This window comes from Cyprinodon tularosa, unplaced genomic scaffold, assembly GCF_016077235.1.
Source record: "Cyprinodon tularosa strain WSP-4 unplaced genomic scaffold, ASM1607723v1 ctg168, whole genome shotgun sequence".
NCBI lineage: Eukaryota > Metazoa > Chordata > Actinopteri > Cyprinodontiformes > Cyprinodontidae > Cyprinodon > Cyprinodon tularosa.
In genome coordinates, this window is record NW_024038513.1 from 600,480 (window position 1) to 614,412 (window position 13,933).

General features: G+C 41.7%; 1 protein-coding gene across 2 annotated transcripts in view; it reads left to right on the forward strand.

The window, feature by feature from the left end:
• LOC119780918 (atrial natriuretic peptide receptor 1-like) overlaps positions 1–13,933 on the forward strand; it is a 76,612-nt gene that overhangs the window by 38,359 nt on the left and 24,320 nt on the right. For both annotated transcript variants that reach the window (XM_038281165.1, XM_038281166.1), the window contains 3 exons: positions 2,801–2,988; positions 6,700–6,813; positions 11,258–11,393. In XM_038281165.1, the coding sequence (XP_038137093.1) occupies positions 2,801–2,988; positions 6,700–6,813; positions 11,258–11,393 (438 nt within the window). The remainder of the gene's footprint in view (positions 1–2,800; positions 2,989–6,699; positions 6,814–11,257; positions 11,394–13,933) is intronic.

Here is a 13,933-nt window from a genome sequence, read left to right on the forward strand (position 1 = left end):
GGGTCCCCTCATTAATGGAGGAGCAGAAGGTCATTAAAACAAGAGAGCTAGTCTCTAAAACAGACATGGCTACGGCTTGATGCTAACATGTTTGTTATCTGTCAGAATTCTGAGAAAAAAGTTAAAATTCTGAGATTAAAGTCAGAATGCTGAGAAAAAAGTCAGAATTCTGAGAAAAAAAGTCAGAATTCTGAGATTAAAGTCAGAATTTTGAGGAAAATAGTCAGAATTCTGAGATTAAAGTTGGAATTCTGACTTTAATCTCAGAATTCTGAGAAAAAAGTTAAAATTCTGAGATTAAAGTCAGAATTCTGAGAAAAAAAGTCAGAATTCTGAGAAAAAAAGTCAGAATTCTGAGATTAAAGTCAGAATTTTGAGGAAAATAGTCAGAATTCTGAGATTAAAGTTGGAATTCTGACTTTAATCTCAGAATTCTGAGAAAAAAAGTCAGAATTTTGAGATCAAAGTCAGAATTCTGAGATTAAAGTCAGAATTTTGAGGAAAATAGTCAGAATTCTGAGATTAAAGTTGGAATTCTGACTTTAATCTCAGAATTCTGAGAAAAAAAGTCAGAATTCTGAGATTAAAGTCAGAATTCTGAGAAAAAAAGTCAGAATTCTGAGATTAAAGTCAGAATTCTGAGGAAAATAGTCAGAATTCTGAGATTAAAGTTGGAATTCTGACTTTAATCTCAGAATTCTGAGATTAAATTTTAGAATTCTGAGAAAAAAGTCAGAATTTTTAGATTAAAGTCATAATTCTGACTTTTTTCCCCATGTTAAACTGAAATAAAATTAAAAAATCTGTTGTTGTTTTTCCCAGCGGCCCTAATCCTCTTCCGTATGTCTCTGTTCCCGACTTCTGCATTATTAGTTTCTAACTTATTTTTCTCTCTGCTTTTTTGACTTGTTAGCTTCATGTGGTCTGATTCTATTTAGCTGTGACACCATCCTGAAGGGAGGCATTAGCTGGGCTGCTGCCATAACTTCAGTGATAGTTTTTAGTGTTGGGACTTTTCTTTGTTTCTTTGTTTCTTTGTTTCTTTGTTTCTTTCTTTCTTTCTTTCTTTCTTTCTTTCTTTCTTTCTTTCTTTCTTTCTTTCTTTCTTTCTTTCACCTCTGACATGATAACTGGCGCTGAGCTCATCTGCGTAACCTTTTTCCATTTGTTAAGTATTTGTTTTACTTTTTAAGAACATGTAGAGCTCTTTTTAAAGTGTAGTGGAGTTTTTGTTGAGCATATGCTGATAATTTGTTTAGAATTTGCAGAGTCTTGCAGAGTATTTACGGTAATTAATATTAAATTTGCTAAAGACTTTCTAAAGGTCTTGATTCATTCCCTTTTTTTAATCTATGATATAGATTTGATGGTTTAATATTTGAAGCGCCTTCTCATTGGCTGATTTTCAGTTTGTAGATCTAAGCCAGGTCAGGTGTTTAGGTTTGCTTTCAGCAGGTTTCCTGTCTTGTTTGAACAAACCTGAAGATGACTCCAGCTTAGAGCAGCAAAGGTTGCTTCTGTGATTTTAGGTGTGAAGGAGAGCGCTGGGTGGAAACGCCAGCAGCTCCAAGGTATTTTAGGACTTACAGGAGAAAGATGTGGTCTCTGCTGTGTTTCACTTCCTGCTTTGGGGTTATTAACGCGCGGGACAATGGGTGGGGGGGGGGGGGGGGGTGGAGTGTTGGCGTTTCCTGCAGCTGTTACCCCTAGAAACTCTGGATCCTCTAAGGTTCAGGGAAGCCACTAATGACCACAATGAGCCAAAGCAACAAAATTTTCTGATTCAGTATCAATTTTATCAAACCTGAACCAAAAATGTTGCCTGCACAGAAACCACAAAGGAGCTAAGAGTTGTCTGGTTTTTAAGGTCTAGGGAGATGCAGCTGATGGCTGACGCTGGAGTTTTAGGAGATGAGAAGTTGATGAGGATGGGGCTTGGATTTGTGGAACAACTTTGGACACGTGAAAAAAAGAAAAAGAGATGAAATGAATTCTCAACCTCTGACAGGCAGAACAGACACCAACCTTTCCTTATAGAATGCTTGAAATAAACTCACACTTCTTGTCATTTTTTTAAGGTTATTGTGATATGTATATCAGAGCTCATAATTATTGTAAAACTGTGTTTTTAATCTACGTACATAGATTGTTGCACCACAAATTGTCCAGTTGTCAAGCATCCATACATTTGAAAAACGATTTAGAAATAACTAAACATTTCCTAAATTAAGTTTATTTACCCTTTATTTGAGTAGGTAATTGAGATTGTTTGCCAATGGAGTATTTTTACTTTTAAAATAAAATAATTGGATAATATGCATTTGAAATAATACAATGCAATTGTGTTTTATTTTAAGTGTAAATTGCCTTGTTCCATTGGCAAAATTTGTCTTTTACCTCCTCATTCCAAGAACAAATGCGCTTATTTTAAGAAAAGAATTACTTATCTAGATTTTGACTTTTTCCAGTGTACATTTTGTGAGGAGAGATGCAAGAGAAAGTGAAGGAAACAAACAGAAGATCAACTAGAAATCACTCTAACCTTAAACTTTGGTGTTGGGTTGCAGTCTTTTAGTTGTCATGCCAAAGAGGGTTGCTGCAACTTGTCATCATCGACAAAAACAGCACCGCCTGGATCAGACCTTGACCTTTATAAATGGGTTGAGGTCGGAGCTTTTTTAAGCTAAATGTTGTTCAGTGTTATCCAGAAGCTGTTAAGATGTTTGTGACTGTCCAGACGTTCCGGTTTCCAGATGTTACGGCAGCATTCTGACTCAGAACTCTTCTCCTTTCCCTCCAGTCATGTTTGTCTGCTGCTCTCCGGACATCTTCAGGAAGCTTATGATTCACTTCTGGCGGGCCGACCTTCCTCACTCAGAATACGTGTTTTTTTTCATCGACCTGTTCGCTGACAGCCTGAACTCCAGAGGCTATAAGCCGTGGGAGCGAGGAGACGAGGAAGACGCCATCGCCAAGGAAGCCTTCCAGGTGAGAGCTGCTTTCTACCAACCAGGGGCTAGCCCAGCTCTCCCTTGCAACCATACCAGTTAGAAACAAGTAGGAGATGAGGAGAGACGGCTTTATACGGGCAGGAGCACCAACAATTTTAATTGACCACCATATGACCTCCATAGTTGTTCCAAAAAAGTTAAAAAGCAATCCTTGTTTCCAAGTTTGAAGACGTTTCGCTTCAGATGTCTCTGAAAGGGGGAGTCATTCAAGTGAATTGTTGGCCCAGCTAAATAGTCGAGGTCTCCTTGCCCCTGTAAAGAGGTTGGGGTTGCGATGATAGCGGGAAGGGAACAACAGCCACGCCAACAATTCCTTTTAACGACCCCCCTTTCAGGTACTCAGGCTACGTTCACACCGCAGCCTGAAGTAACCCAAACCCGATTTTTGTGCCCATATGTGACCTGTATCTAACCTGACTCCGCCAGATGGATTTGCTCCGCATATCCATCTGGAAACCTTCCGTTGAAGTAATTTTGGGAAGGGGCGAAAATACTGGTTAGCTGATTGGCCTATGTTGGTGATAGACGGGCCAAATAAGCCAATCAGATCAACGAAACATATGACGTACTAACAGAGCGACGACGAAGAGGAGCCAATTGATAGATCAAACTCTTGCCGAAACCAGTCGGGAGAAGAGCAAAAACATCTTTTCCTCTGAGAAAAGCCTCCAGAGCAGTGTTTTGCTCTTCTTTCAGTCAAGAAATACTCTGTAATTCCGATAAAACTTGCTCGATAGCCACGCTAACGCTAGTTTCATGGGCTGAAGCCGCCATGTTCTTTAGACTGAACTGTCGCGCTTCTCGTTGCGTCACACCTCAACCCGCCTCAAAGCCAACGCTGATTGGACGTTCGTTTGGTGACCGGCTCCAAATTTTCTTTAACGGAGAGCCTCCAGACTGATTAGCGAGTGAAACCTTAAAAGCTCGCGAGATCAGGATGGTCTCAAGAGGCTAGCCTGTATCTGATCTTTTCATGGCAGTCTGAACAACACAGATCCGATTTTTTCCAATCTGACCCAGGCCACTTTGCTCTGTGGTCCGATACGAATCCGATCTTTTCAAATGCAACCTGTGTCTGAACGGCCAGGTCGCATTCATCAGACCTGAATGCCATTAATACCCGACAAAGGTCACTATTCAGGGTCTTGCTATGAAGAAGCGGCAAGAAAAACAACAAGAAAGCCCATATTCTTATCTTCAGCTAACACATTTAATGGTAAATGGCCTGTACCTATATAGCACTTTTTCAAGTCAGGAGACTTGACCAAAGCGCTTTACATTACAGGTGCTGGTCATAAAATTAGAATATCATGAAAAAGTAGATTGATTTCAGTAATTCCATTTAAAAAGTGAAACTTGTATATTATATTCATACATTACATACAAACTCATATATTTCAGATGTTTATTTTGTTTAATTTTGATGATTACAAATGACAACAAATGAAAATCTCAAATTCATCATATCAGAAAATTAGAATATTACTGAAGACCAATAAAAACAAAGGATTTATAGAAATGTTGGCCAACTGAAAAGTATGAACATGAAAAGTATGAGCATGTACAGCACTCAGTATTTAGTTGGGCCTCCTTTGGCCTGTATTACTGCAGCAATGCGGCGTGGCATGGAGTCGATCAGTCTGTGGCACTGCTCAGGTGTTATGATAGCCCAGGTTGCTCTAATAGTGGCTTTTAGCTCTTCTGAATTGTTGGGTCTGGTGTATTGCATCTTCTTCTTCACAATACCCCATAGATTTTCTATGGGGTTAAGGTCAGGAGAGTTTGCTGGCCAATTAAGAACAGGGATACCATGGTCCTTCAACCAGGTACTGGTAGCTTTGGCACTGTGTGCAGGTGCCAAGTCCTGTTGGAAAAGGAAATCTGCATCTCCAAAAAGTTGGTCAGCTGCAGGAAGCATGAAGTGCTCTAAAACTTCCTGGTATGTGGCTGCGTTGACCCTGGACCTCAGAAAACACAATGGACCAACACCAGCAGATGACATGGCACCCCAAACCATCACTGACTGTGGAAACTTTACACTGGACTTCAAGCAACGTGGATGAAGTGCCTCTCTTCTTTTCCTCCAGACTCTGGGACCTTGATTTCCAAAGGAAATGCAAAATTTACTTTCATCAGAGAACATGACTTTGGACCACTCACCAGCAGTCCAGTCCTGTTTCTCTTTAGCCCAGGCAAGACGCTTCTGACGCTGTCTGTGGTTCAAGAGTGGCTTGACACAAGGAATGCGACAGCAGAAACCCATGTCTTTCATACGTCTGTGTGTGGTGGTTCTTGAAGCACTCACTCCAGCTGCAGTCCACTCTTTGTGAATCTCCCCCACATTTTTGAATGGGTTTTGTTTCACAATCCTCTCCAGGGTGCGGTTATCTCTCTTGCTTGTACACTTTTTTCGACCACATCTTTTCCTTCCCTTCGCCTCTCTATTAATGTGCTTGGACACTGAGCTCTGTGAACAGCCAGCCTCTTTAGCGATGACCTTTTGTGTCTTGCCCTCCTTGTGCAAGGTGTCGATGGTCGTCTTTTGGACAACTGTCAAGTCAGCAGTCTTCCCCATGATTGTGTAGCCTATAGAACTAGACTGAAAGACCATTTAAAGGCTTTTGCAGGTGGTTTGAGTTAATTAGCTGATTAGAGTGTGGCACCAGGGGCCATCAATTTTGAACCTTTTCACAATATTCTAATTTTCTGATATGATGAATTTGAGATTTTCATTTGTTGTCATTTGTAATCATCAAAATTAAACAAAATAAACATCTGAAATATATGAGTTTGTATGTAATGTATGAATATAATATACAAGTTTCACTTTTTAAATGGAATTACTGAAATCAATCTACTTTTTCATGATATTCTAATTTTATGACCAGCACCTGTACATTCATTCATTCACCCATTCACGCACACACTCACACACTGATGGTGGTAAGCTACATTGTGGCCACAGCTGCCCTGGGGCTCAATGACAGAAGCGGGCTGCCGAACTCTGGCATACTAAGACTCTGGACTCTTGTCTTGCCCAAGGACACAATGACACTGAAAGCCAGAGCCGGGGCTTGAACCGTCAACCCTCCGACGCCACTGTCGCCCCACAGTATACATCAAGGTGTTACTTTATTGTATCTCTTATGCTATATCCGTTGGTCGTGCTGTTCTTTTTACATCTCTCTTTGCCGGTGATGAAGCAGACTGAAGATGTTTTATCATTCTGTCTTTTATCTCCTTTTTTTATCTTTTCTCCTTTTTCTTGTTCTTCTTTTTCCAATTTACTTACTGCATGAATTATATTTAAGCTATTTACATGCATCAATCAAGCAGAACACTATGGTGATAGCCGTACTGCTCCACTCCTGAAAGTAAAATCTGTTGGGCTCTTTTTGGCATCAAGACAATTATTGTTATTGCCACATTGCCAAACGGGACACTGGAAAAAAGAAAGAAAAAGGAACCAGAACTTTTGACTCTGAGGTTCTGGTGCTAGTAGGGAAACAATGGAAGGCGTTAGTCCTGGGGGACACAGATCAGTTTACCAAAACTAAAGAAATCTGTGAAATAATAAAACCAGAACAAATCATGTCTCCTCTCCTTCAAACAATGGGTTTCTGTTTTAAATGTGGGAACGGTCCAAAGTTCTGGGGTTTGGTTTTCATCCGTCTCTTTTCTTTTCCAGTGTGTGAAGATCCTTACATACCGGGAGCCTCAGAACCCCGAGTACCAACAGTTTGTTTCCAATTTGAAGGATGACGCACGGAACATGTTTAACTACAGCATGGACGACTCACTGGTCAGTATGTTGTCATGGAAACACAGCCAGCATCCATACAGTACAAGTTGAGCTTAGCATCCTGAGTGGTTGGCTATCCCTGAATGAAAGAATGAATGAAAGGATGGATGGATGATGGATGGATGGATGGATGATGGATGGATGGATGGATGATGGATGGATGGATGGATGGATGGATGGATGGATTGATGATGAATGGATGGATGGATGGATGGATGGATGGATGGATGGATGGATGGATGATGGATGAAGGCATGAATGAATTAATTTCTTATGGGTAGTGAAGTGGGGTGACGGATGGATGAGTGAATGAATTAATTGGCATGTGGATTGAGGGTTGGGGTGATGGATGGATGATGGATGGATGGATGGATGGATGGATGATGGATGGATGGATGGATGATGGATGGATGGATGATGGATGGATGATGGATGGATGGATGGATGATGGATGGATTGATGGAAGGATGATGGATGGATGAATGGATGGATGATGGATGGATGGATGGATGGATGATGGATGGATGGATGGATGGATGGATGGATGGATGATGGATGGATGGATGATGGATGGATGGATGGATGGATTGATGGAAGGATGATGGATGGATGGATGATGGATGGATGGAGGGATGGATTGATGGATGATGGATGGATGGATGGATGGATGATGGATGATGGATGGATGGATGGATGGATGGATTGATGGAAGGATGATGGATGGATGGATGGATGAATGGATGGATGGATGGATGGATGGATTGATGGATGGATGGATGGATGGATGATGATGGATGGATGGATGGATTGATGGAAGGATGATGGATGGATGATGGATGGATGGATGGATGGATGGATGGATGGATGGATTGATGGATGATGGATGAAGGCATGAATGAATTAATTTCTTATGGGTAGTGAAGTGAGGGGACGGATGGATGAGTGAATGAATTAATTGGCATGTGGATTGAGGGTTGGGGTGATGGATGGATGATGGATGGATGGATGGATGGATGGATGGATGGATGGATGGATGGATGATGGATGGATGGATGATGGATGATGGGTGAAATTAGTTTGATCAGGTGGTGACCCATCTCAGCATGTTTCTTACTGCAGCTCTGTAGGAACCAAGCAGAAGATGTTGTGATGTTTCTCTTGAACTCTGCCTCTCTGCTCTGCTTTAAACCATCTGACAGCCGGAGTCTCCCGTACCTCCTCCTCCTCCTCTAACTTCCTCTTATTTTCTCTGAAGATCCACAGATCCTAAACTTCTGTTTGGATCATTCTATATTATCCATCTCACTCAGCAGCTCCTTCCATAACTTTCATTTTCTGCAACACCAACATACTTGGTTATCCCCAGTTTGACCCCAGTTTGACCCCAGTCCACAGCTGGAGCCAGCTGTTTGCGGTCATCGTCTGATCCAATGGGAAGACTGATCTGATTGGACAGAAATAGAGGAAGAGATGTAATTAACCAGGAGCTAGCTGACGGTTTTAACAGCTGCTTCATGGAAATGTGTTTGAGCAGAGCAGCTTTATGGGAGCTAATTCAGTCTGTCGATCCTATCAGACGTGCACAAACTCCATGTTTCCGATGATGGATGATGCTGCTAACTGCTGCTGATTGTATCAACTGGATTAATACGAGCAGCAGGGAAGCAGCAGCAGGTGGAGAGACAATGGTCTGCACCATTAAGCTTAATGGAACACAGAAAGACATGGAAAACACTATTGGGAAGGAAAAAAAAAATATGGAAAACACCATCCAATAAAATACACAGATTAGAAATTAAATACCCATAAGGAATCCAAAAATAAAGAGGAACTCTTTGAAGAAAAAAATGGAAACATCTCTAAAGTACGTGTAAATGTAGCACATAGCTTAGCTTCATCTATGAGCTGGAGGTTTACTTTATTTATAGCAGGTCAGAGTTCAGGAGACAATTGGCTTCACATCTTAGGGAAAGAAACTGTTCCAGAGTCGACATGTTCTGGTTTTAATGTTCTGTAATCTTTTTCCAGATGAAAATGGGGCAAACGATGTTCTGCCTTCATGTTTCGGTTCTGCAGCACACCGACTGTCTCTTTCCTGGACTTGGGAAGCATAAACCAAGTCCAGATCCAGTATCCCATAATCCCCTGTGCTTTTATAATGACAGCGTCAGTCCTCCCTCTCGTCTACCGTCCAGCTCCCCTGACAGACGGAGACACAGCTTCCTTCATTTGTGTTTCTGTAGAAGTTTGCCGATGTGCTTTGGGCTGCAAAAAAGCATCTGTTGCTTTTCTCACCATTTATCTGCAGAAACAGAAGAAGACCTGAGCTAAAATACAGGAAAATCTGCCCAGTTAAAGAGCGTCCACCTCAGCTTCTAAAAAGATCCAAGTTCTCCTCTACATGTTCTCCACATAGGTTAGAGGTGTTTCAGCTCACACTAGCATCAGGTGTTTGGAACAGTTAAGTGTCTTTATGACTGTAGATCCCCGATGCTGCGTTTGCACCCTGATGGAAGTGGAAGCTCAGAGCTTTAATTCAGTTAGACGTTAACGGTGTCAGAGAAGAGAAGCGGCAGGTTAGTGAGGCCGGTTAATCAGCAGCAGACAGGCAGCAGAGGGAAGCTAATGCAGTTACCACCATCAGATGGCACGTCAGTGATCCCTGCAGAGAAACATGATCTATCGAAGCATCAGGAGCCAGCAGCAGGAGAGCAGCCATCAGGAAGAAGCTGCAGACAGAAAAATCTGCTGCTGTTTGGCTGGACATAGATTTCTGTCACTCAGTCAGTCCTTCTGTGTTTTTAGAGCTTCTTAAAGGAATAGTACACCCAAAACATGATCAGCCTTCATTTTCTACTCACCCCCATGCTGAACAACACTCTGGAGTACTTTTTTGATATCTCAAATGCATCTGGAGATCTGGGAGGCTTCTTGCTGTCTGCTGACATTCAAATAATGGAGGTTTATGGCGCCCGAGGCAGAAAGGTCCATAAAAGTCCACAAAAAACGTGTCAATATTCCTCCATACTGCTCGTCCAATGTATTCCAAGTGTCCTGAGTGGGTAGCATCCAGAATTTATTCGAAACAAAGTCATTTAGAATGTTTTTAGAGCATAAACAGTAGTGTATAGGACTTCCTGAAAGCGCGCTCCTGCGCGTTCACGAGTCTACGGAAACCGCGGCAGACCAAACCAGATGAAAGTGCGCATTCAGCTCGGCAAAGAACTCATGCTCTTCCTCAACACTGAAGTCCTCAGACATTTTTCTTTCGTTGTTTCTTTCTTTGCACAGGTAAACAGCACATTTCTTCTTCTACGCTTGCATTATTGGCAGAGCAGACGCTGAATGCGCACTTTCATCTGGTTTGGTCTGCCGCGGTTTCCGTAGACTGGTGAACGCGCTTTCAGGAAATCCTATACACTACTGTTTATGCTCTAAAAACATTCTAAATGACTTCGCTTCGAGTAAATTCTGGACGCTACCCACTCAGGACACTTGGAATACATTGGACGAGCAGTATGGAGGAATATTGACACGTTTTTTGTGGACTTTTATGGACCTTTCTGCCTCGGGCGCCATAGACCTCCATTATTTGAATGTCAGCAGACAGCAAGAAGCCTCCCAGATCTCCAGATGCCAAACCAAGCTTCTGCCGCCCTGGCGTCCTCTTCCACAACATCTTCGTCAATCATCTTCTTGCTTTTTTCTATGTCTGCTTCTGTCTCCTTGAACCCCAGTGGGCCTCAGCAGATGGCCGCTCACACTGAGCCTGGTTCTGCTGGAGGTTTCTTCCTGTTCAAAGGGAGTTTTTCCTCTCCACTGTCGCTACAAGCATGCTTAGTGTGAGGGATTGCTGAAGAGTCAATGAGTCGATGCAATCAGCTGGTTTTCCTTAGATAGAAAACTGAAATTTGTATCAATTTGACTGGATGATCTGGTTAAACTGTAAAGTGCCTTGAGATGACGTGTTGTTAATTTGGCGCTATATAAATAAACAGAATTGAATTGAAATAAAAAGATAATAACAGAAATATTATATTGATAGATCTACAAAAACAAAGCTGTAACAGTACCAAATTAAAGTCGGAACATTACGAGACTAAAGTTGTATTACAGTATAGTTGAAAATTTGCTAAATTAAACCCACAATATTACCAGAATAAAGTCATAACATGATGAGAGGAAAGTTGTAATATAAAAAAAGTAATCCCACATTACGAGGTCAAGTGAAAATGCTCCTCTCAGTTTGCGTTTTGGTGATCTATCTTGTTATCTCTATCAAAGATTTGGTCTCATTAAAACAACCTTTTTTTGTATATAATATCGTGACCTTCTATTTTCATAACGACTCCCTACTGGGACAGAACCTGATGAGGACGGATCCTCAAGTAGATGTGAAGCGGTTTTCTCGTTGGGATGACTTCCTGTTTGTGTTTTTTCCCAGATGAACATCATTGCTGGAGGATTTTATGACGGGGTCATGCTTTACGCTCACGCCCTCAATGAAACCATGTCGACTTCTGGAGTCCGACCCCCGGGTAAAAACGTCACAAAGAGGATGTGGAATCAAACCTTTAATGGTGAGTGACCAGATGTTCCTACCTGATTCCTCTATGATCCCATGACTGACCCCTTTCGCTTTGGTTGAGCACCTCATCAGCTTCAGGATCCTTTAAATCATAAACCAGGTTGAAGACATCAGATGAAAATCAGATGGTATCAGAGCTGGAGCTCTGCAGATTGGAGTGGTTTTAGCGTTCCTCTGGGCTCTATACTAGGAACTCAGGAGTTTATATTAACCTGAGAGGTCTGTCAGTTCTGTAAAGACTCTTTAAACCTGACTTTTAGAGCTTTGGATGGATCTTAGGATGTTCTCAGAGATCATTGACTCTTCTCATTCTCATTGACTCTTCAGCAATCCCTCACACTAGGCAAGGCAAGGCAAGGCAAGGCAAATTTATTTGTATAGCACAATTCAGTACAAAGACATTGCAAAATGCTTTACATGATTCAAATACAGGAAAATAAAACATAATCAAAGCAAGTAGGAAAAAAATAAATAAATAATAAATAAATAAAATAAAATAAAAAATGCAGAAACAAAAAAAGAATATTAATAACAGTTGGAAGTTTTTGTTAGATTACATTTATTTTTTTAATATTTTTTTTATTGAGAAGAAGAGGACTTTGTTTGAGCTAATTTTCCAGTATTTGATTTCTAATTATCTTTAAAGCTGTTAGCATTTGATCAAAAAATTTCTCCTTGGGCAGTTGACAATTCCCCAGAACCTTGCCTTTTGTTCTACTACCATAGAACTGCAAAACTCAGCATGCTTGTAGCGACAGTGGAGAGGAAAACACAGCCAGGCAGACAGGCTCCGAGCCAGCTCCCATGTCAGAGGATGAAGAGAGCACATCCAGTTAGTCACAGTCAGAGAAACAGGACTACACTGGAAAACAGGCCAAGCTCCAACATCTAGAAAGAAAGGTGTTGATGGCAGCAGCACAGCTGATATTTCTCTCCAGGATGGAGTCACAGCCAAATGTTAGGTTCTCTTTACATGTTTTCTTCTTTACGTCTGTTATTCTGTGTTTCAGCAGACGGGCACAGATTCTGAGCTCCATCATGGAGTCATTTTCATTCCTGGTGTCGACGTTTCTGATGTTCGGCTTGCTTTTAACTTACTGCCACTCAGGCTTTGGTCTTTCTTGCAAATTTATTTAAATTATTCCTGTTCTCGTTTTCTGCCTGAATTTTTAAAATGCGGCTGGAATTACTGCTTCTTTTAAGACGCGTCCATCCTTGAGACCCGCCATCCATCTATCCACCCATCCTTCAAAGTCTCAGGAAGGAGGGTTGGTACATCAGTCTGGCAGCTTCCTGCTGACCTCTTGTTTCCTGCCTTGAAAGCACCAGATCCAGACCAATGAGAAGGTCCTGCTATTTTCCTCTCCTTATCTCTCAGCTCATATTTGGAGCTGATGTCAGATATCCCCTACGCCTTGGCAGAATGTACAGTTTGTTCTGATCTGATATCAGCGCGGCAGGAAATAAAACTCATTAGTTTGCAGCGGCTGCTCTCGGATCAGAGAGGCGACGTTGTTCCCTGGTGAGCATGTTAGGTGCGTCATTAGCTCTGAAAGTTAACGGGCAGGTTTCCATCCGTATTCATGACGGAGGCTCTGGTCCAATCATTAATCCTGGTTCCCAGTAAAGAGGTGCTGCAGCAACGCCGCTGTCCATAATGAGCAGCACTGGGTCCTGATGAGACCCAGAATTAGACAGGTGTCAACAGGAATGTTTAGGCAGGAGTAAACGACAGTCTGGTGCAGCTTTTAATAATAAAACCACCAGAGATGCTGATCCAGACCTGGATCTGGAACATCATAGCGGTCTAAAGTGTTTGTTCAGCTGTAGGGTTAGGGCAGGCTCGGACCGGGAAGGATTTTTCGGCCCTGGGATTTTGCATTTTTTCATGGACCCCCAAAAAAAATTTCATAAACCACCTAAATATACGAAATCTCACCCAATTTGAACCAAAGTCTATTGATATCGGTTAAAAAAAAGAAATGTAACCGATAGACAGCCATCCTAAACTGCAAGATTGGGAAACATCCCAACCTGGCAACAATGCATATAAGACGGGAAACGTTAGCCTTTAGATGCAAAACCCCATCATGCACCGCAACATATTTAAGCAAAATATTCATAATACATACATAAATTCGGCAAATATAAGAGGAACATCGTACTTTGATTTAAGGAAAGCATTTTAGTTTTATTAGAATTTAGTTTGTTGCAAGAAATAGGATTTTACAGTTTGAAGAAATAGAAAATTACACCATATTCCAACCGTCACAAGGATGAGCATGACAAGAAAGGGCTATATATACTCCATGCATCGTTTAGGTAGTTAACATTGGATTACTTCTTGAGCTCCCTTGAGCTCCACTCTGTCACAGGTAGGAGCTTCGGCCGGAGAATAAGTGTTGGGACCGGTATGTTTTAAGCACATAATGCTTTTTCCTACCAGGGATCAGTGGCGCCTCCAGAAAGGTTTCATAGGGGTGGCCAGATGGGGCCACTAAAATCCTTGGGGTGGCCACTGAAACTAAAAGC